Source organism: Molossus molossus, unplaced genomic scaffold (genome assembly GCF_014108415.1).
Source record: "Molossus molossus isolate mMolMol1 unplaced genomic scaffold, mMolMol1.p scaffold_m16_p_16, whole genome shotgun sequence".
NCBI lineage: Eukaryota > Metazoa > Chordata > Mammalia > Chiroptera > Molossidae > Molossus > Molossus molossus.
In genome coordinates, this window is record NW_023425351.1 from 11,627,625 (window position 1) to 11,650,228 (window position 22,604).

Genomic DNA, 22,604 nt, shown 5'->3' on the forward strand with positions numbered 1-22,604 from the left:
GCTTTTTGCCTGGAGGCTAGCAGTTGAGGTTACTTGATGGGTTTTGGGTTGTCAGTTGATTGAAAAACTTCCTCAGGTGCTCTGCAAAAGGTGATCTCAGGAGGGTGGGGCAGATTCTGGTTGTTAATGAGCTTCAATTAGCACTTCAATGGCCCACAGGGTGGGGTTGGATCTCCGAGGGAGGGCCTGCTGCCTCTCTCAGTGCCCTGGGAAGGAGCAGTATGGCCACCGTCCTGCATGGCTGCAACTCAGCCAAAGCTCTGAGCGCCCTCCAAACCCCGAGTGTCCCAACACAGTTCCAGTCCAGTCCGCCCTCCCTCTGCCGGAGCCCAAGGTGAGTGGCTGTGGCTGTTTCAGCCTCTGTCCCGGCTCTGCGCTGGGAGTGTGACCCGAGGGCACCGCTCCCAGCTGAGGCCGCTGCCGAGCTGCGGAGCTGCCGACCGTGGGCTCCCAGCCCCGTCTCGCGCCTTCGCAAGCCTACCAGATCGAGTCAGTGTCCCTGCTTATATGGTCCTCACAAGCTGCTTTTCTGTTGGTTTTTTCCGTCGATTTGTCTGTGTTGTAGTTGTAATTCCAGTTTGGTTCTCGGAGACGGTCTATGTAGCTCCGTTCACTCCGCCGCCATTTTGGAATCCTTTATTCACTTTTTAACTCATGTTTATTGTTGAATGTATTACCGATGTCCCCCCCTTTTTTCCCCATTGACCCCCACCTCCCCAATCCTGCCCCCTCCTGCCTTCCCCACACTATTGGCAGTGTCCATTGGTTATGCATATATAAATAGAAGTTCTTTGGCTTATCTCATGCCGCCCTCCCCCCCCTTCCCTTTGAGGTTCATTAGTCTAACAACGAATTTGTACTACTTAATTCCTTCATCTTTTTCACCCAGCCCCCAGCTATCTGGCAAGCAACAAAATGTTCTCTGTATCTATGATTCTGTTTCTGTTCTGCTTGTTCGTTTTGTTTATAGATTCAATTGTTGATAGATATGTATTAATTGCCATTTTATTGTTCCTATTTTTGTTCATCTCCTTCAAGAAGACTCTTCCACATTTCGTATAATATTGGTTTGGTGGTGATGAACTCTTAGCTTTTTCTTGTCTGGGAAACTCTTGATAGGGCCATCGATTCTAAATGATAGCTTTGCAAGATAGAATAATCTTTGTTGTAGGTCATTGCTTTTCATCACCTTGAATATTTCTTGCCACTCCTTTCTGGCCTGCAGAGTTTCTTTTGAGAAATCAGCTGACAGTCTTATGGGAGCTCCTTTTTAGGTAATGAATTGCTGTTTCTCTTGCTGTTTTTCCTTGATCAACCTTATAATTAGTGTTTTGAACTCTGCAGCTGATTGATTACTTATCTCCATTTTTTTAGTTCTTTTGTTGGAGTTTTGTTCTTTTCTTTCATTTGGGATGTATTTCTTTGTCTCCTCATTTTGGCTGCTTCCCTGTGATTGTTTCTGTGTATTAGGTAGAGTTGCTATGTCTCTTAGGCCCACCACACAGAGCAAGTCTTTCTTCAGCAGGGCTCTGGTACCCACTGAGTCTGCTCATTAAATGTGTTACTTGTGGAGGTAGTTGGGTGGTGGTGTTTCGATGTGTTCTGAAGCTGTCCACTGGGTGTGCTGGCTCTGGGGCAAGGTCAGCCTCTGCCTGTGTTCTATCCAGTGCCACCTGTCATAAGCTACAAAGTGATCTGCAGATGGCTGCTTCTTGTGCTGGGCTTGGAGGTGCCCCGGAAAAGCCAAGTTGTGAATCAAGGCTGGCTGCTTCTAGTGCCAGGCCTGGGGCCCCTTAACGAGAGGTATGGGGCTCGCTGAGACCAGATGCTGCTTGCTTGAGAGAATTTACGAAAATCTGAAGCAGGATCCAAGACAGGCCATTCCTATGGTTCTCACCAAAGGAACATCAGCATCCAGCATCACATCTGTCTGAGTGAAAGCTGCCTCTCCAGCCCTCCTCCCAAGGGCAAACAGCTCAGTTCTTCCCTATATGACTGTGGTGTCTTTCAACCTGCTTTCCTAATGCTGGAGCTTTGAGGGAGCCAGTCCGTGTGCGGGCCCTTTAAGAGGAGCTGCCTGGGGCTCCAACAGTCTCAGCCTCCCTCAGCCTCAGTTCCCACTGGTTTTCCAGCCAGTAGTTATGGGAATTCTCTTCCTGGCACTGGAACCCTGAGCTGGGTGTCTGGTGTGGGATGGGGATCCCTCAGTCCTCAAGAAGCACCTTCCAAGCCGAGGTGTCCCCCTGATTATTATCCACCACACGTGGGTGTGGGACCAGTCTCAGTGGGGCTGTTTCTTTAATTCCGTAGTTGTAGGACTTCCATTCAGCTCGATGTCAGGCATTTCTGAAGGATGGTTTTGATATAGATTAGTTGTAATTTTGATGTGGTTGTGGGACCGTGTTTACCTACCCCGGCATCTTGACCTGAAGTCTCCTTTTTTGTTTTATTTTTAATGAAGCAAGTTGCATCAATATCTCCTGGAAAAGAACAATCACCCAGAAATCTTTTGCTCAGAGCATTTTTGGAGATTGTGCAGCTTGGCCCTGCTCCTCAGTGTCCTGAAGGAAGTGAAACTATGTCAGTCTGTGTCCCCACTGAAATGTGGCAGATACCATGAGAATATGATGTCCAGAGGAGCCCAAAGCTTCTCCCAGGGGCATAAAGGGGCCTGTCTCCAGTGCTGCCACAAAATGTGGCTGTGAGTTGGGCAAATATCTCTACCTCTGCCCGTGGCCTAGTGAGCTGCACCACCTTGAGTCCTAGACTGCTCAGAGGATGGGCTCTTCGGACAGGTGGTGTGAGAATTATGTCTGTGGGTGAAGGGACAGCAAAACACTTTGACAGATCCCCTTGCTGTCCTGGAACTTAATCTCAGTATAATTAAAAGAGTGAATCCAGAGGAGGCACCTCTGATTTGGCAGGTTCTAAAACAGATGACATTTCTCATATATAAATCTATAAATTCAAAGTGTCCTAATCAAAATCCCAGTATAGTATTTTTTTGGACCTTGACAAGCTGATATCAAAATTCAACTGGAAGAAAAAATGGACAAGGACAGTTTTGTTTTTTTCTAATTCATGAAGAGAACTCTACCTATTCAATATAACAATATATTAAAAAACTATAATGATTAAAACAAAGTCCAGTAGCATATTAGAATAGGCAATAGTAGGAAGAGATAAATCTAATGTTGGACTAGAAAAACAAATCCAGATTTGAATTCCACAGGCCTATTTGAGTTTATTTGATGTAGCTTTCATATATATATATATATATATATATATTTTTGCTTTTACTTCACCGACAATTCAATGTTAATATCAAAAGTAAAAACGGACGCAGCAATTTCTTGTTTGTTATACTACTTTTATGCTGTTCTCTTTCAATCATTCTTGTAGTCCTCAGAAAAAGGAGAGAGGCTGAACGGCACAGACCTTGTTCCCAGCGGCTTGGTCTCCGCTGAGGAGGCCAGTGTGCCTGTCCCTGCAGATGGCAGGCCAGGCCAGAGGAGGCCACAGGCTACAGTCCTGCCTCTCTTTCTGAGAATAACAGCAACATTATACAGTGATACCTCGGTTCTCGAACATAATTCGTTCCAGGAGGACGGTCGAGAACCAAATTGTTCGAGAACCGAAGCAATGAAACCCAAAAGGAAATAATGGAAACTGGATTAATTCGTTCCAAGCCCCAGAAAATGCCTATTTACTGGCCTAATTTGTATATAATATGTAGAAAAACATAAGTCTCAACAAGAAATAAAAGTGTACAGTATGTCTAAGGGTTAAATTCAGTGTAAAGCGTGACTCTCTCCACAAAGCGTGACTCTCTCTCTGCACTCACACTGATGACGCAAGCAAGGCGCGCTGGGCCGAATGAACGCCATTCGGCTCAACTCGGCTCATCTCGGAAGTTCGAGTTCCAAATATTTGTTCAGATTCCAAGACAAAAGTTTCTCGAATCTCCTGGTCGAATACCGATTTGTTCAAAATCCGAGGCGTTCGAGAACCGAGGTATCACTGTATATCAGGCGGGTTCTACGTGCTTTGCGTGTACTGAGTTGGGTAACTTCTTCAATGCTTCGCAGCTAGTAAAGATTTTAATGTCAGTGGGGCTTCAGAAACAGGTGGCCTCCCCAGGACTTCAATCCTCCATTGTCTTTTTTTTACAGTATAGTCCTGCATACAAAATCATATTAGTTTCAGGTATGCAACATAGTAATTTGACATTTTATAGCATACAACATGACCCCACATTGTCTAGTAACCATCTGTCATCACTGTACAAAGTTATTACAATATTATTTATTGACTATATTCCCCGTGCTGTACTTTACACCTCTGTGACTTATTTATTCCATAACTAAGTGCAGCACCCCGCCATCCTCCCTCTTTTAATGTTTCCTCATACTGCTGTGTTAGTGTACCTGACATTTTGGTAGGCTTCCTCCCATATCCATGCTCTGGCCTCGTGGGCAGCCATAGTTCAACTGCTCCCCATCGGTCCAACCCAAAGGGAATTCTGGAGCTGGGAAATGACCCTATTGTAGCTTTTACTGCATGTCTTCAGTGTATACGATATCAGTGTTTGCGTCCTTTACTCAACAAGTGGGTGCCTTCAGACCAGAACCCTCCATTCATCATTTTATTCCTAAAGTTTATCACAGTGCTTAACAGATGCTAGGCATCAAATAATTTTTGATAAATTAATTCTGAACCAAATTTTACCAGAATTAGTGGAAATGACCTGGATATAGTCATACTGCATCTTCTCAATGATCCAAACGACTGAATCTCCAGGCTTATGTGGTGGTCACTGTGCCTGCCCACCCCACCCCCTTTTCCTTTCATTGTTGCAGCGGATGGGCTCAGAACGAACGGAGATGCGGAAGCTACAGATGTCTGCCGCCCAGGAGACTTCAGAATCCCTCCCAGGCCGGCACAGAGTGGGGAACCGAGGATCCAATGCGTGTTGCTTCTGCTGGTGCTGCTGTTGTAGCTGTTCTTGGTGAGGTTTGGGGCTTTGTAATTAATGTGCTCCTGGCTGAGAAACGGTACCTCTGAACTGTGCCAGCTTGTGATTAATCCAGTAGTGTTTTTTAAACAACTACCATATGTCTGACACTGACTTGGGTTCTGTGAAGGACATCAGCAACAAAAACGAAGAGGCTACACCCTCGCTCTGAAGGGACCTATATTCAAATTCCTGAAAAGAGGCTGATGTATGTTAAAAAACTAAAGAAAAATCTAAGGCAGTTGGTGACAGAATATTAATATTTGGGCAGAAACGATGCCTAGATGATTAGAAAGGAGTGAACTCAAGGAACTCTACTTGGTTTTAAAGGCGTTGTGGAGGAGTTAGAACTTACGGGGGGTCTTCAGGGCTATTAAGTACAAAGAGCCTGGGTTTTATCCTCTGTTGCTTCTCCCTTACTAATCTTTTTTGTTTTTTAATAAAGAAAAATGTCAAAACATATGCTTAGCAGGAAGAGAAAAAAAACTAAAAATATAAGTTAACTTACTAATAGAAGAAGAAACACAATCATTGCTTAAAAAGAGATATAAAATTTGAATATACAACACCTTTGACCATTTGAGTCACACAGTTAAAAGTCAAGAGAAATGTATATGATTTATACCTAAAAATCATAGGAACATTAGATTGCATTTCTGAAATATTGGATATAAAATGTGCTTAGTGCCAACCAAATGTTGAATTTAGGCAATTCAATTATTGTAAATTTATATAGGCTTGAGTACAAGTTGAACCAAGACCTCACTATCCAGTGAAGAAGAGAAAATAATATAGGGACTGATCAAGAATTGTGATAGGACCTGGTCGGTTTGGCTCAGCGGTTAGAGCGCCGGCCTGCGGTCCAAAGAGACCCAGGTTCGGTTCCCGCTAAGGGCGCGTACCTGGGTTGCAGTTTGTCCTGGGCCCTGGTTGGTCCTGCGGGTGGCAGCCACTCTATGTGTCCCTTTCACATGGATGTTTCTCTCTCCACCCACCCTATCTGAACAAAAAATGGAAAAATGTCCTCGAGTGAGGATTAAAAAAAAGAACTGTGACAGAATTGGGGGGTGGGAGGTGGGGGGATTGAAAATGAAGTGTCCAGGAAAGTTTGGTCTGCTCTGCTTGACTTGGACTAGTGTTAATTTACAAGAACGTCTAATCTGGTGGATGAGGTCCAGCAAATGACACTCCAAGGACTGATGGAATCATGATGCTGGGTGCTGTGTTCATTCGGGACAGTCCAGACAGCCAGTGGGAATATGGGGAGACAGGGCTGATAAGAGCTAAGCTGTCTGTCATCCAAGGCAAGACTTCATCGTCAAGTAGGAGTCTAGAGGACAGGCAGGAAATCAGAGGAATGACGCCTGTTGGCACACCCTACACACGTCGCTGTCTAGGGCCCCCTGAGGCGGGGAAGATACCCACCAGTGGTGAAGGACTGTGTTTAGACTTCCTTTTCACTCTCACTCTGCTTATCAGTCTCACTGAGATGATTCAAGATTACCTGAGAGATGTACAAAAATATCTGGGTGCAGGTGAGACTCCCAGCTGGCATTTACCCCATCCTCCCTCCCTCTCAACTGCCCTGGGAGGGCACTGAGGCTGAGATCTTTCCCTGTACAGCGTATGGGACTGATGGTATAAGGGTAGCAGGTGGTGGCAGGTCTCAGAACAGGCTTTTTCTACTTGTACCAACTAAGGTGAATAAAATATAAATTTGTACCTAGACATCATCATCATCATCATAGCCAACATTATATACCATGTGTTATATGTGTGTGTATGAATATACATGAACATCTTCAAAGTCCTGGAGAAAAGTAACTGACAACTGAGTCAAACTATAATTCAAGAGTATGGATAAAATTAGACATTTTCAGACATACAAAGACCAAGAGAGTTAACTACTTTTAGATTCTCCCTAAAATAATTAAGAAAGGATATATATATACTTCAGGAAAAATAAGTGAACCCAGAGAGTTGTCATGGGAAACAAGTAACAATGATGGACACACGAGGGATCAAATATAGTTATAAAATGTGGTATTTAATTTTGTATTATAAAGTGTAAATTCAAACCTGTAAACAAATACGTAATCTCATGTTAATAGTAGACAAACAATAACTTAAGATTTTCTTAGAAAAAATTATAAGAATATTTTCTTTCAAAATTAATGATATTCAGGATTAGTCAGAAATATAATATAGTTTCCACATCAATGGAAAACAATAAAATAAATAAAGAAAATTTGGTCAGCATGTAACAAAAGTGGCGTTAGTAAAAGAGGTAATGAACTACTCTATAAATAGCAAGATACGTGGTATTAGGGTGACCAGCTCATCCCAGCTGGCCTGGGATTGTCTCGGTTTTAGCATTGAAAAGTCCAGTGTCACAGAAAATCTGTGAGTACCAGGCAAACCAGGAAGGTTAGTCACCCTGCCTGGTAATCAAATCCATAAAAATAGATTTACATTTCAATACTGTATCATATACAAAACTAAATCTCCACCCCACCCCCACCAAGAAAACAAGATCAATTCCAGATAACTCAAAGACTATGAACAGCCAAGAATAAAATGCAGGGTAATATCTTTATGATCTTGATGTTCAGAAGAATTACAGCAAAATCTGGAAAAAAAAGAATCATAAAGTTGGCTACATTGAAATATTAAAATGTATTTAATGAGAGGTATAAACAAATTCCACACAGAGACTTGTATATGAGTAGTCAGAGCAGCATGATTCATACTAGCCAAAAAAGTGGCAACAACCCAAATGTCCATCAACTGATGAATGGAGAAACAAAAGATGGTATATCAATAAATGGAATGTTTGTTAGCCTTAAAGGGCATAAAGTATTGAAACTTCAAAAACACTGATGAACCTTGAAAACACTGTACTAAGTGAAAGAAACAAAAGACCTCATAGTTTATTAGTTTATTTATATGAAATGCCCAGAACAGGTAATTTTGCTAATGACTAATGACACTGGACATTTTTTTCATGTATTTATTAGCTATTTGTACATCTTCTTTGGAGAAATGTCTAATCAGATCTTTTGCCCATTTAAAAACTGGTTTGTCTTAAAAAGACAAATACCACATGATCTCACTTATATATGGAATATAATGAATATAACAGTCTGAGGAATAGGGTAGACCCAGAAACATGGAAGCAGGATACAAACTGACAACCCTCAGAAGAGGGGGCGGTTGGGGGGTGGGAAGAGTTAAACCACAGAATGTATATGCATGTATGCATGACCAATGGACATAGACAACAAAGCCGGGGACAGGGTGTAGGGGTGGGGTGGGGAGGAGAGTGTCATTGGGTAAAAAAAGGAGAAACATCTGTAACAAAAATAAAACTAAAAACTAAAAAATAAAATTGAAAAATAAATAAATAAAATATAATTTTAAAAAATTGGTTTGTCTTTTTATTTTTAAATTCTAAGAGGTTTTTATACATGCTAAAAGCTATTGTTTTATGCTAACTTTATCATACTGAATTCTTTTTTTTTTAAGATTTTTAAAATTGATTTTTAGAGAGAGAGAAGGGGAGAAGGAGAGAGAAACATTAATGTGAGAGTGAAATATCAATCAACTGCCTTATGCATGCCCCCTACCAGGGATTGAGCCTGGAACTCAATTATGAGCCTGGAACTCAAGCATGAGCCCTGATTGGGAATGGAACTGGCAACCCTTTGGTGCATGGGACAATGCCCAACCAAGAATCACAGCGGCCAGGGCTTTATTAAATTATTTTGTGTTTGCATCAGTTTAGCCATAATTCTCTTGGGGTTTCTGGAAATACTTTCATATTATCTGCAAAAGGAGAGTTACTATTTATTTTCCAATTTTTAGGCCTCAAGTCATTTTCTCTTATCTAATTTCACTGACTATAATATAATGTTGAGTAGAAGTATCATGGACATCCTTGTTTTTTGTTTTAGCAGGAATGCTTTTTGTTTCCTATTAATGTCAAAATGAATTTTTATCATTGATTATTTGAGTTTGCTTTATCTCTCTATCACTACTGTACTATCTTTTCTATTCCTTTTATTATATTTTCCTTTAAATTTCTTTAAACCATCTTGTATCTTTCCGTCTATTTTTAGCACATTTGTTTATGAATTTTCAGTGATTGTATTGTGTGTAGCTCTATTTTTCCTTAAATGCAAAGTCATTAAAAATGCAGCAACTCTTCTGCATTGTTGCCTTCATGATGCCAGGGCTGAAACTGTCACTAAATAATGGTTTCTTAAAACAAAGACAAACTTGAGAGGCATCTGGGCGGTGTTCTCTCTACAGCAGCATTAATACTGCTTGACTTCCTAGGCTTCTTTTGTAAGCAGAAAACATTACTACCCAGTAGGTATGAAAAAGCAAAGAGAAAAAGAACGATGAATTTGATACAATATTCCTAAAGGAACTGGAAGTTATATTGTAAACTAAAAGCAATATTTATGTTAGCTTTGACATTTTTTTCATGTCTCATTATTTTAAAAGAAGAAATATTTAAGGAGACAATGTATTCTTTAAAAAGTGAAGGATATAATTTTTTAAACTTGAGTTAAATTGTTATTGTTACAGTAAAACATGAAAACGTTAATGGAAGCCAAAGTAGTTTCTCACCATTCAGTAGAAGAAGACCCATGGTTAGATACATTTTGGTAAAATTTTGAGTTATAAAAAGGAAAAAAAAAAAACTTCAACCTTCTAGAAAGGAGAAAATAAATTTATTGTCAAGAGATCAATCAGCAAGAGATTTATAAAATGAGATGCCAGAGGGTTGTAAAGCAGAATTTTGAGAAAGATAATACAAAGGCTTAGAGAACATATTGCCGTTTACTTTTCTTAAAAATTGGCTTTACTGTGTATTATCAACATGGATAGATCTCTGGCTATGTACTTTTTAAACCCCATTTCTCCTTGTTCCAACCCAGAAATAAATGCCATCCTTGATTTGTTGTTTATCATTACTATACATAGTCATGTTAGTCTCTCTCTATACACATGTATAAATATATAAATATAAACATAAATACACAAAGATATTTTCAACCTTGTAAAACTGTCTTTATGCACTGCTTTACAATTTGCTTCCCAGCATGTGAATTTAAATGCTGTGTGGTATTGTGTTGTATAACTATACCACAGTGTATTCTCCTGTTCATAAACTTTAGAGACATTTTCAATTTTTCTCAATCAGATGAATGCTGCAATGACTCTTTTCATACTCGTCTCCTTTTACATGTGCATGAGGGTTTTTTCTCGGGTAGTGTTTTATATTTAGAAGGGTTTTGTTGTTGTTTTTTAATCCTCACCCAGGATTTGTTTTTCAATGATTCTAGAGAGAAAAGAAGAGTGGTGTGTGTGTGTGTGTGTGTGTGTGTGTGTGTGTGTGTGTGTGAGAGAGAGAGAGAGAGAGAGAGAGAGAGAGAGAGAGAGAGAAACATTCATCGGTCACCACCTGTACTTGCCTTGAGAGAGAGAGAGAGAGAGAGAGAGAGAGAGAGAGAGAGAAACATTCATCGGTCACCACCTGTACTTGCCCTGGCTGGGGGTAAAACCAGCAACCTGGTTATATGCCTTGACCTAGAATTGTACCCATGACCCTTCAGTGGATAGGACGATGCTCTAACCAACTGAGCCACACCAGCCAAGGCTAGGAGGGTATATATTTAACTTTCATATATCTGATTCTTGTTAGTAGAACATAAGTAGTTTATAGTTTTTTCATTTGCTAATTTTTGTTTTAGTCATTATTTTCTTATGTATCTCCTGAAGTTTGTCATTTGCATTCTTTGTTCAATGCATTATAACCATCTTCTCCTAGTATGTTTTGTCTTCATTTTATTTCTGATATCTTTTGTTAAACACATTTAAAAACAGCTTTATAGAGATATAATCCACACAACTCAGAATTAATGGTAAATGCCAATGGTTTTTAGTATATTTATATAGTTGTATAACTATCACTGATTTTAGAGTATTGCATCACTCCAGAAAGAAACTTTGTACACATTAGCACTTGCTCCCACTTCCCCCATTCCTGATCAGGGCTCATACTCGAGTTCCAGGCTCAATCCCTGGTAGGGGGCATGCAGAAGGTAGCTGATTGATATTTCAATCTCACATCAATGTTTCTTTCTCCTTCTCCCTTTCCCTCTCTGTAAAAACCAATTTTAAAAACCTTAAAGAAAAAGAATTCAATAAGAAAGATAAAATTAGCATAAAACAATAGCCCTCAGGATGTAAAAAAAACTCTTACAATTTAAAAATAAAAAGACAAACCAATTTTTAAATGGGCAAAGGATCTGATTAGACATATCTCCAAAGATGTACAAATAGTAATAAATACATGAAAAAAATGTCCACTGTCATTAGTCATCAGTAAAATGCCAATCAAAATCACGAGATACGACTTCATATCCACTTAAAAGACTAAAATAAAAGATAAAAAGCAATGTACCCAGCCAGTGTGACTCAGTGGATTGAGCATCATCCCATGGACTTAGAGGTCCCAGTTCAATTCTTAGGCAGGGCATATTCCCAGATTGCCAGGCTCGATCCCCAGTGGGGTGCATGCAGGAGGCAGCCAATTGATATATTTCTCTCACATCAATGTTTTTACCTCTCTTTCTTTCTATCTAAAAAATCAATAAAAACATATTTTTAGAACAATAACAAATAAATAAAGGCAATAACCAGTGTCAGTGGGGATGTGGAGATTGAATCCCTCAAAAATGGAAAATAGTTGGGATTTCCTCAAAATGTTAAAAATAAAGTTACCATATGAAGGCATTTCCACTCTTAGGTATTTACCCAAAAGAAATAAAAACAGACATCCAGACATACCCCCACCCAGGACGAAACTGAAGTTACAACTAAATTATAGAACAATCATCCTGAGTAACCAAATGGAGACAATTAGTGAAGACTAGTAGTGAAAACTAACTGAAGAGAAGTCTTATAATCAAGGGTTTACAGAAGAAGCAACATCAAGACTGGTAGGAATGGTGGAAACACACAAAGGGCTGATCCTGTATCCACGGGCAGCAGCTGAGATTCCAGAGGGATATCTCAGCTGCCAAGGTTCCCCCTGAGAAGCACAGGGTCTTAACCCCAAGCTGGGCTCCCCAGCCCAGAGCATGAGAGCTGGAAAGAGGTACCCACATACAATCTGGCAGTGAAAATCAGTGGGGTTTCTGTCTGTCAGGGAGAGATAAGAGTGTGCTAGAGACACAGGCTCCCTCTTAGAAGACCAATGCAAAATTTCATTTGCAGCTACTAACCCTGGGATCCGATGGAGTGGGGGTGATTGGACTAGAGTTTCATGAGGAGAGTCTGGGGTTTGTGGCTCTGAGGAGAGAGCTGAAGGGACAGTCTCCAGGATTCCTGTGCTGAGTCACCCTCCCACACTGCAGACACCATCTTTCTTGGGTGGAGCATTCCCCTCCATGCCTGTCAGCCTCGGGGAATGCAATAGCTCCACTCTTTGGACTCCCTCTTGCTCATCCTGTGGAGTTTATGCCCTGCTGAGGAGTAAGCTGCCTTGGCCAGGCTGTAGAGGTCTGGGCAGACTCAAGGTGTCAGTAACTGACTTGTGTTGCTTTTGGGGAGGGGCCATTCACCCCACTTTCCCATGAACCTGACTGGTGTTTCCCCCTATTAGGGGATCCACTAGCCTGATCCCAGTGGACCCATGCCTTGGCCTCCTAGTGGCACCACCACATTGACTCCTGGTGGTTTCACCCTGCCAAGGGATTAGCAAAATTCAGGGTAGACTGAGTTGTGTGGCTTTGGGGTAGGGACCATGCCCCCTCACCTTCCTCAAAGCCTGACCAATACCTACCCCCTCATGGAGGAGCAACGAGCCCCATCCTCCTGATTTCCAGAGGTCCCACCCTGCTAAGCTCATGCTCTTCCCAGCAGAATCAGGACAGACTAAGTTGTGTTTCTCTAGGACAGAGGCCATTTTTCTCTCACACACTCAAGAAATGCAGAGCTTTCCTTTCCTATGACCAAATCTTGGTCTGTTTGAGCCTGAAAAAATCTGCAAATGTCACTCTGATTACTCCCTGAGACCCCCACCAGAACACAAAAGTATGCAAGCACTGGGCTTGTGGTAGCTAGACATGGTATACCCAGAAACTTTTGCTGAGTGACCTCAGACCTGGCACTGGCACTGAATTTAAACTTGTATCATTCTGGTGAACACCACTGGCCCCTACCTGGTGACTCAACTGAAAACCTACTTCATGCAACTTGAATACCACCAGATGCTCTTTCAGTGACTGAGTCTAATAGGCAGCTGACAGGTGAAGGTGGATCTCAGGGTGGGACTTTTGCTGACCTGTGTCAGGTCCAGTACTGGTAGTAGCTGCCCTTGGTGCACAACTTGGTTCTTCTTGCACACACTCAGACCCAACAGAGGCAGCCACAAACTGTGGCTCACATTGTAGATCCAAAGAGGTTGCCCAGGGCCAGTCACAGGCAGTATATGACATTGGTTCACACCAGAGTCCCTCCTAGAGGCCCAGAACCAACACACCCCATGGCCAGCTTCAGACAATATAAGAGGAGGATCAAGTGAACTTCACAAGTGAGCTTTACAAGTGGCATATCCAAAGGGACATCTGATCAGACCCCAAACCCTGCTGAGGCAAATTTTGTGGTGAGCACCTGTGCAGCAGATCATGTGCTTTGGAAAGGGTGGAGCCTCACAGTCAGCCAGGCTGAAGGTCAACCCCATGCATAAATGGGAAAATAGCAATGATTCAGTTGCAACAGGAGGGTCCACATAACCCACAGAAGGAAAATTCCTGAACCACCCAGCTCAGGTGATCAAGGAGAATGTGCCACTGGACCCCACAGGACACCTACTACATAAGGCCACTCTAACAAGACTGGCAGTCATAGCAGATCTACCTAATACGTAGAAACAAATACAAAGAGGCAGCCAAAATGGGGAGAAAAGGAAACATACCCCAAAGGAAAGAACAGCAGAAATTTCCAAGAAAAAAAAGCTAAATAAAATGGAGGCAAGCAACCCAGTAATCCCACTTCTAGGAATATACCCTAAGAAGCCTAAAACACCAATCAGAAAAAATATATGTACCCCCATGTTCATAGCAGCACTATTTATAATAGCTAAGATCTGGAAACAGCCCAAGTGTCCATCAGTAGACAAATGGATAAAAAAAGCTGTGGTACATATACACAATGGAGTACTATGCAGCTATAAGAAAGAAAGATCTCTTATCCTTTGAGATGACATGGAGGAACCTGGAAAGTATTATCCTAAGTAAAACAAGCCAAGCAGAAAAAGAAATACCACACGATCTCACTTATTTGTGGAATATAATGAACATAACAGTCTGAGGAATGGGGTAGTCCCAGAGACGTGGAAATGGAGTTCAGACTGACAATCCCCAGAAGAGGGAGTGGTGGGGGAAAGATAAACCACAGAACTTATATGCATGTATGCACGAACAATGGACATGGACAACAAAGGTGGGGACAGGGTGGGGAAGGAGGGGGAGGGGAGAATCGGTGGGGGGAAAAGGAGAAACATCTGTAACAAAAAATAAATTTCTTATAAAAAAATTATATTCCAAAAAAAAAAAAAAAAAATGGAGACAAGCAAATTATCAGATATAGAGTTCAAAAAATAGTTACAAAGATGGTCAAGGAACTTAATAAGAACAACAAGGTACTTGCTGAGAACTACAACACCATGAAAAAATGCATAAAAACCATAAAAATGAACCAATCAGAACTAAATAATACAATGTCTGAAATGAAGAATTCACTAAAAGAAATAAACAGTAGTTTGGATGAAGCAGAGAATCAAATCAGCCATTTGGGAAGATATGGTAGAAAAACACACCCAATCAGAGCAGCAAAGAGAAAAAAAGAATTTTAAAAAATGAGGACAGTATAAGGGACCTTTGGTACAACATGAAGCATAACAACATCTGCATCATAGGGGTACCAAAAGAGAGAGATCAAGGGATTAAGAACCAATTTGAAGAAATAATGACCAGAACTTCCCTAACCTGGTAAAGAAAAAAAAAACAAGCACACAATTCCAGGAAGTGCTGAGAGTCCCCAACAAAATGAACCCAAAGAGACCTACACCAAGGCACATCATAATTAAAATGGCAAAGGTTAAAGATAAAGATAGAATCTACAAGCAACAAGAGAAATCCAGTTAATTATCTAAAAGGGAGCTCCCAAAAGACTGTTAGCTGATTTCACAACAAAGCATTTCAGGACAGATTCCAAAATGGCAGCGGAGTGAATGGAAGCTACACAGACCATCTCCCAGGACGAAACTGGAATTACAACTGAAATAAAGACAAATTGTTGGGAAAAAAAAAACACACAGAAAAGCAGCTGGAGAGGACCCGAATAACCGTGGTCAAAAAGAGGACATTAAATCAAGTCAGGTAGAACTGCGGAGGTGTGAAAGGGTGGGCTGAGAACCCACGAACAGCAATTGTTTTAGTTTGAGCAGTTCCCTCAGGGTTAAACACTAAGGTAGCTCCACGGCACAGAGGGCTGGGATAGAGCACTAAATTAGCTACAGCCACTCACCTTGGGCTCCAGCAGAGGGAGGACAGACTGTACTGGAACTACATGGAGAGACTTGGGAGTTTGGAGAGCGGGGACAGCAATGAGAGTTTTGTGCTAAATCACTCCCTCACAGGACAGTAGACATCTTACTCAAAGAGTTTCTTCCCAGAGTCCCTCGGAGAAGCAACAGCCCCTCTCTCAGGAACTTAACACCACCAGGCCAGGCCAGAGAAATGCAAATTGAGGCTCATTAACAGCCAGCAAGCATCTTCCCAACCTTCTGGAAATCCTCTTACCCTGAACATCTGAGGAATTTTTCCACTCAGTTGAGTGCTACAACCCAAGGCTCATCAAGTAACTGAGATTTATAGCTTCCAGGCAAAAAGCAAGAGGATAACTGAACCTTTTCTGGGCTTGCAAATTTATCCAGGAAAGTAGCAATTGACAGTGATGTTTAACGTGGGTCCTCTCACACTCAACCAAACCCAGTAGAGGGAGCCACAAACAGCGGAACACCAACAGCCACAGGGAAAATTTGGCAGGCTCCAAAACCCAGAGACAGTCAAAATGGTAAAACAAAGAAACAAATCCCAAATGACAGAACAAGATAATTCAACAGAAGATGAAATAAATGAAAGGGAATTGAGCAAGATATCAGAGGGAGAGTTCAGAGGAGGGAGGGATGAGCTAAACCAAAGAACTTATATGCATGTATGCATAACCAATGGACGTAGACAACAATGCTTGTGGTGGGGGGGGGGGGGCAGCATAAGGAGGAGAGTGTCAATGGGGGGAAAAGAAGAAATATCTGTAACAAAAATAAATTAATTAAAAACAAAAGACATTTCAGGCCGGAAGGGATTGGCATGAAATATTTAAAGTGATGAAAACCAATGACCTACATATAACCAAGACTACTTTTACCCAGTAAAGTTATTATTTAAAATTGAAGGAGAAATAAAGAACTTCCCATACAAGAAAAAAACTAAGAGTTTGTTACCACCAAATCAGTATTACAATAAATGTAAAAGGGCTTTCTCAGAAGAAGGAAGAGAAGAACAGAGGAACATAGTTACAACAATTAAATGGCAATAAATATATACCTGTCAATGATCACTTTTTTAATTTTGTTGTTGTTAATCCTCACCTATAGATATTTTTTCCATTGACTTTTAGAGAGAGTGGAAGGGAAGGAGGGAAGGAAAGAGAGAGAGAGAGAGAGAGAGAAATTTATGAGAGAGAGACAGACACATCAACTTATTGCCTCTGACACATGCTCCAACTAGGGCTGTGGATTGAACCTACTACTCAGGTTCAGGCCCTTGACCAGGAGTTGAACCCATGACACTTTGGTGCACAGGCTGATGTTCTAACCACTGAACCACACCCACTTAATCTATCAATAATCACTTTAAATGCAAATTGCTTGAATGCTCCAATCAAGACACATAGGTTTACCCAATGGATAAGAAAATAAGACCCTGCCCAGCTGGTGTGGCTCAGTGGATTGAGCATTGTCCCATGGACTGAAAGGTACTGGTTTGATTTCTGGTCAGGGCACATGCCTGGGTTGCTAGCTTGATCCCCTGTGGGGGCAAGCAGGAGGCAGTTGATCGATGTTTCTCTCTCACACCTATATTTCTATCTCTTCTCCCTTCCTCTCTCTCTAAAAAAAATCAATAAAAACATATATATATATTTAGTATATAGACCTATTTATTTATTTTTAAAATTATTTTTATTAACTTGTTTTTGTCACAGATATTTCTCCTTTTTCCCCCCATTGACACCCTCCTCCCCATCTCCAGCTTTGTTGCCCATGTCCATTGTTCATGCATACATGCATATAAATTCTGTGGTTAATCTCTTATCCCCCAACAGCCTCTCTTCTGGGGTTTGTCAGTCTGTACTGTACCACTGTGTCTCTGGGTCAATTTTGTTCATCAGTTTGTTTAGTTCATTATATTCCGCAAATAAGTGAGATCATGTGTTATTTGTCATTCTCTGCTTGGCTTGTTTTGTTCAGCTTAATACTCTCCAGGTCCCTTCATGTCATCTGAAATGATAAGAGATCTTTCTTTCCTACATGTGTACATGTACCACTGCTTTTTTATCCACGCATCTACTGATGGACACTTGGGCTGTTTCCAGATCTTAGCTATTGTAAATAGTGCTGCTATGAACATGGGGGTACATATATTCCTTCTGATTGATGTTTCAAGCTTCTTAGGGTGTATTCCTAGAAGTGGGATGACTGGGTCAAATGGCAGTTCAATTTTTTACTTTTTGAGGTAACACCATAGTGTTTTTCATAGTGGCTGCATCAGTCTGCATTCCCACCAGAAGTGTACTAAAGTTCCCTTTTCTCCACACCCTCGCCAACACTTGTTGTTTGATGATTTGTTGATGGCGGCCATTCTGCCAGGTGTGAAGTGATACCTCATAGTTGTTTTAATTTGCATCTTTGTGATGATTAGTGATGTTGAACATTTCTTCATATGTCTCTTGGCCATTTGTATGTCCTGTTTGGAGAAGTGTCTATTTAGGTCCTCTACCCATTTTTAATTTAATTGGGTTCTTTGTCTTCCTTTTGTTGAGTTGTATGAGTACTTTATATATTTTGGAAATTAATTCCTTATCTGCTGCATCATTGGCAATTATGCTCTCCCATACACTTTCCATTTTGATGATTGTATCTTTTGCTGTGCAGAAGCTTTTGAGTTTGATGTAGTCCCATGTGTTCATTTTGTCTTTTGTTTCTGTTGCCTTAGGTGATGTATCAGTGAAAATTCTGCTGTGTATGATGTCTTAAATTTGTTGCCTACATTTTCTTTTATAATTTTTATGGATTCACGAGTTACATTTAAGTCTTTTATCCATTTTGAGTTTATTCTTGTGTATGGTGTAAGTTTGTGGTCTAGCTTCATTTTTTTTTTGCAAGTAGCTGTCCAATTTTCCCAACACCATTTATTGAAGAGACTATCTTGATTCCACTGAATGCTCTTGCCACCTTGTAAAATATTAATTGAGCATATTGTCTTGGGCCAATTTCTGGTTTCTCTGTTCTGTTCCACTGATTTATCTGTTTGTTCCTGTGCCATTACCAGGCTGTTTTGATTACAGAGACTTTGTAGTATAACCTGATATCTGGTAATATGATCCCTCCTACTTTGTTCTTTTTTTCCCTCAAGATTGTTGTGGCTATTTGGGGTCTTTTTTGGTTCTGTATAAACTTTTGGAGTGTTTGTTCTAGTTCTGTGAAATATCTCATTGGTAATTTGATGGGGATTGCATTGAATCTATAGATTGCTTTGGGTAGTATAGACATTTTCATGATGTTAAATCTTCCAATTTATGAACAAGGTATGTGCTTCTATTTTTTAAACATCTTCCTCTGTTTCTTTTTTCAATGATTGTAGTTTTCTGTGAAGAGGTTCTTTACTTTTTTGGTTAAGTTTATTCCTAGGTATCTTAGTTTTTTTGCCATTGTGGTAGATGGGATTATTTTTTTTAGTTTCTCTTTTTGTGAGTTCATCATTGGTGTATAAGAATGCCATTGATTTCTTGATGTTAATTTTGTATCCTGATACTTTGTCAAATTTATTTATTAACTCTAGTAGATTTTTGATGGGGTCTTTAGGGTTAAAAACAAATTTTATAAAAAGAAAATAATTATATATATTATCTACACGAGACCCACCTCAGAACAAAGATATACACAGGCTAAAAGTAAAGAAATGTAAAAAAAATATTTCATGCAAAAGAAAAGGAAAAAGTTGGGGTGGAAATATTTATATTTGACAAAATGGATTTCTAAAACACAGACTATAATAAGAAACAAAGAAGGATACTACATAATAATAAAAGAAGCAATCCAACAAGAGGATATATATAACCTTTGTAAACATTTATGCACCTGACATAGGGGCACCTAAATGTATAAAGAAAATTTTGATGGACATAAAGGGAGGGACTGATAGTAATACAGTCATAGTAGGATATTTTAATACCCCCTTGACATCAGTGGATAAATATTCCAGACAGAAAATCAAGAAGGAAACAATTGCCTTAAATGATACTCTAGATCAGGTGGATTTAATGGATATCCTTAGAGCATTTTACACTAATGCAACAGAATATACATTCTTTTTAAGGGCACGTGGAACATTTTCTAGGATAGACCACATGTTAGGACACAAAATAAGTCTCAATAAATTTAAGAGATTGAAATAATATCAAGCATCTTCTCTGACAATAAAGCTATGAAACTAGAAACCAATCACATGACATAGATTTAAAGACACACAAAGATATGGAGGCTAAATAACATGTTACTAAACAATGAATGAGTTAATGAGATCAAGGAAGAAACCGAAAGATACCTTGAAACAAATGAAAAGCGACACGCAACAACCCAAAATCTATGGGATGCAGTGAAAGCAGTCCTAAGAAGAAAACTTAAAGCATTACAGGCCTATTTTAAGAAACAAGAAAAAGCCCTGGTCAGTTTGGCTCAGCGGTTAGAGCGTCGGCCTGCGGTCCAGAGAGACCCGGGTTCGGTTCCCGCTAAGGGCACGTACCTTGGTTGCAGTTTGTCCCCGGCCCTGGTTGGTCGTGCGGGTGGCAGCCACTCGATGTGTCCCTTCACATCGATGTTTCTCTCTCTCTCTCTTCCTCTCTCTCCCTCCAAAAAAATGCAAAAATGTCCTCGGGTGAGGATAAAAAAAAAAAAAAAAGAAACAAGAAAAAGCTCAAATAAACAATTTAACCTTATACTTAAGGGAACTTGAAAGAGAACAGCAAACAATGCCCAGAATGTGTAGAAGAAAGGAAATAATGAAGATCAGAGCAGAAATAAATTAAGACTTGGTTCTTGGAAAAGATAAACAAGACTGAAAAATTTTAATGAGACTCATCAAAGAAAAAAGAGAGGACCCAACTAAATAAAATTCGAAAAGAAAGAAGTAGCAACTGACACCAAAGAAATACCAAAAATTGTAAAATATTATGAACACGTTCAGGCCTATTTGGCACAATGGTTAGAGCATCAGCCCGTAGACCAAAGAGTCGCGGGTTCAATTCCAGTCAAGGATACGTACCTCTGTTGCAGTTCATTTCCCAGCCCTGGTTGGGGTCATGTGGGAGGTAACCAATCGATGTGTCTCTCTCACATCGATGTCTCTCTCTCTCTCTCTCTCTCTCTCTCTCTCTCCCTCTCTCCCTCTCTCCCTCCCTCCCTCCCTCCCTCCCTCCCTCCCTCTCTGTCTAAAAATGAATGGAAAAATATTCTTCGGTGAGGATTTAAAAAAGAAAATATTATGAGCAACTATGCAGCAACAAATTGAACAATCTGGATGAAATGCATAAATTCCTAAAGAGATACAATCTTTTTAAACCAAATCAGAAAGAATCAGAGAATCTGAATAGACCAATTACAACTAGTGAAATTAAAGTAGTAATAAAAAAAGTGAAAAAAACTACCAGCAAACACAAGTCCTGGACCTAATTGCTTCACAAATGAATATTACCAAATATTCAAAGAACTAATGCCTGTCCTCAAACTATTCCAAAAAATTCAAGCAAAGGGGAGACTCCCAAGCTCATTTTACAAGGCCATCATTGTCCTAATACCAAAATTAGATAAAGACACTTCAAAGAAAGAAAATTATAGGCCAGTATCCCTAATGAACACAGATGCTAAAATATTCAACAAAATATTAGCAAACCAGATCCAGCAATACATTAGAAAGATCAACACCAGGATCAAGTGGGATTTATTCCAGGGGTACATGTTTGATACTATATCTACAAATCAATAAATGTGATACACCACATAAAGAAAATTAAGGATAAAAACCACATAATCATATCAATAGATGAACATTTGATAAAATCCAGCATCTATTTATGATAAAAACTCTCAACAAAGTGGGAAAAGACATACATAACTCAGTATAATTAAGCCTATATAAAACAAACCTATAGCCAACATCATACTCAATGGGCAAAAACTACAAGCATTTTTCTTAATTTTGGGAACAAGACAGGAATGTTCATCTTCACCACTCTTATTCAACATAGTACTGGAAGTCCTAGCCACAGCAATCATACAAGAAGAAATCAAAGGTATTCAAATAGAAAAGGAAGAAATAAAACTGTCATTATTTATAGATGGCATAACACTGTATACAGAGAACACTAAAGATTCCACCAAAAAAACTACTAGAACTGATAAATTAATGCTGGAAAGTACAAAATAAATATCCAAATATCAGTTGCATTTTTATACACTAAAAATCAACTATCAGAAATAAAAACTACAACAGCAATTATAATACAATCACTTCAAAAAAAGTAAAATGCCTAGGAACCAATTGAACCAAGAATGTAAAAGAATAGTACTTGGAAAATTATAAGACACTAAAGAAAGAAATTGAAGAAGATTAAAATAAGTGAAAGTACACACTGTGTTCATGGACAGGAAGAATTAATATAATTAAAATGTCCATACTACACAAAGAAATTTATAGATCCAATACAATTCCTATCAAGATACCAACTGAGTATTTCACAGAACTGGGACAAATATTCCACAAATGTGTTAAACCACAAAAGACCCCAATAACTACAGGAATCTTGAGATTGAAGAACATGTTGGAGGAATGATGTTACCTAATATCAAAACAGCATGATACTGGCATAAAAACAGACAAAATATCAATGGAACAGAAAAGAGAGCTCAGGAAAAAAAAAAAAAACCAGGCTTTTTGGGCCAATTAATATTTGATAAAGGAGGCAAAAATGTACAATGGGGTAAAGATAGTCTATTCAATAAATGGCTTTGGAAAATTAGACAAACACATGCAAAAAAATGAGAGTAGACCACCTTCTTACACCATACACAAGAATAAACTCAAAATGGATTAAATATGTAAATTAGATGCAAAGCCATAATAATCCTAGAAGACAACATAGGCAGTAAAATCTCAGATATTTCTCTTAGCAG

The 22,604-nt window shown here is 39.7% G+C and overlaps 1 protein-coding gene across 1 annotated transcript in view; it reads left to right on the forward strand.

Moving 5' to 3' along the window:
• Positions 1-22,604, forward strand: part of RGS20 (regulator of G protein signaling 20) — a 155,586-nt gene that overhangs the window by 99,301 nt on the left and 33,681 nt on the right. The window contains 1 exon segment of the mRNA XM_036264117.1: positions 4,860-5,008. Coding sequence (XP_036120010.1) covers positions 4,860-5,008 — 149 coding nt within the window.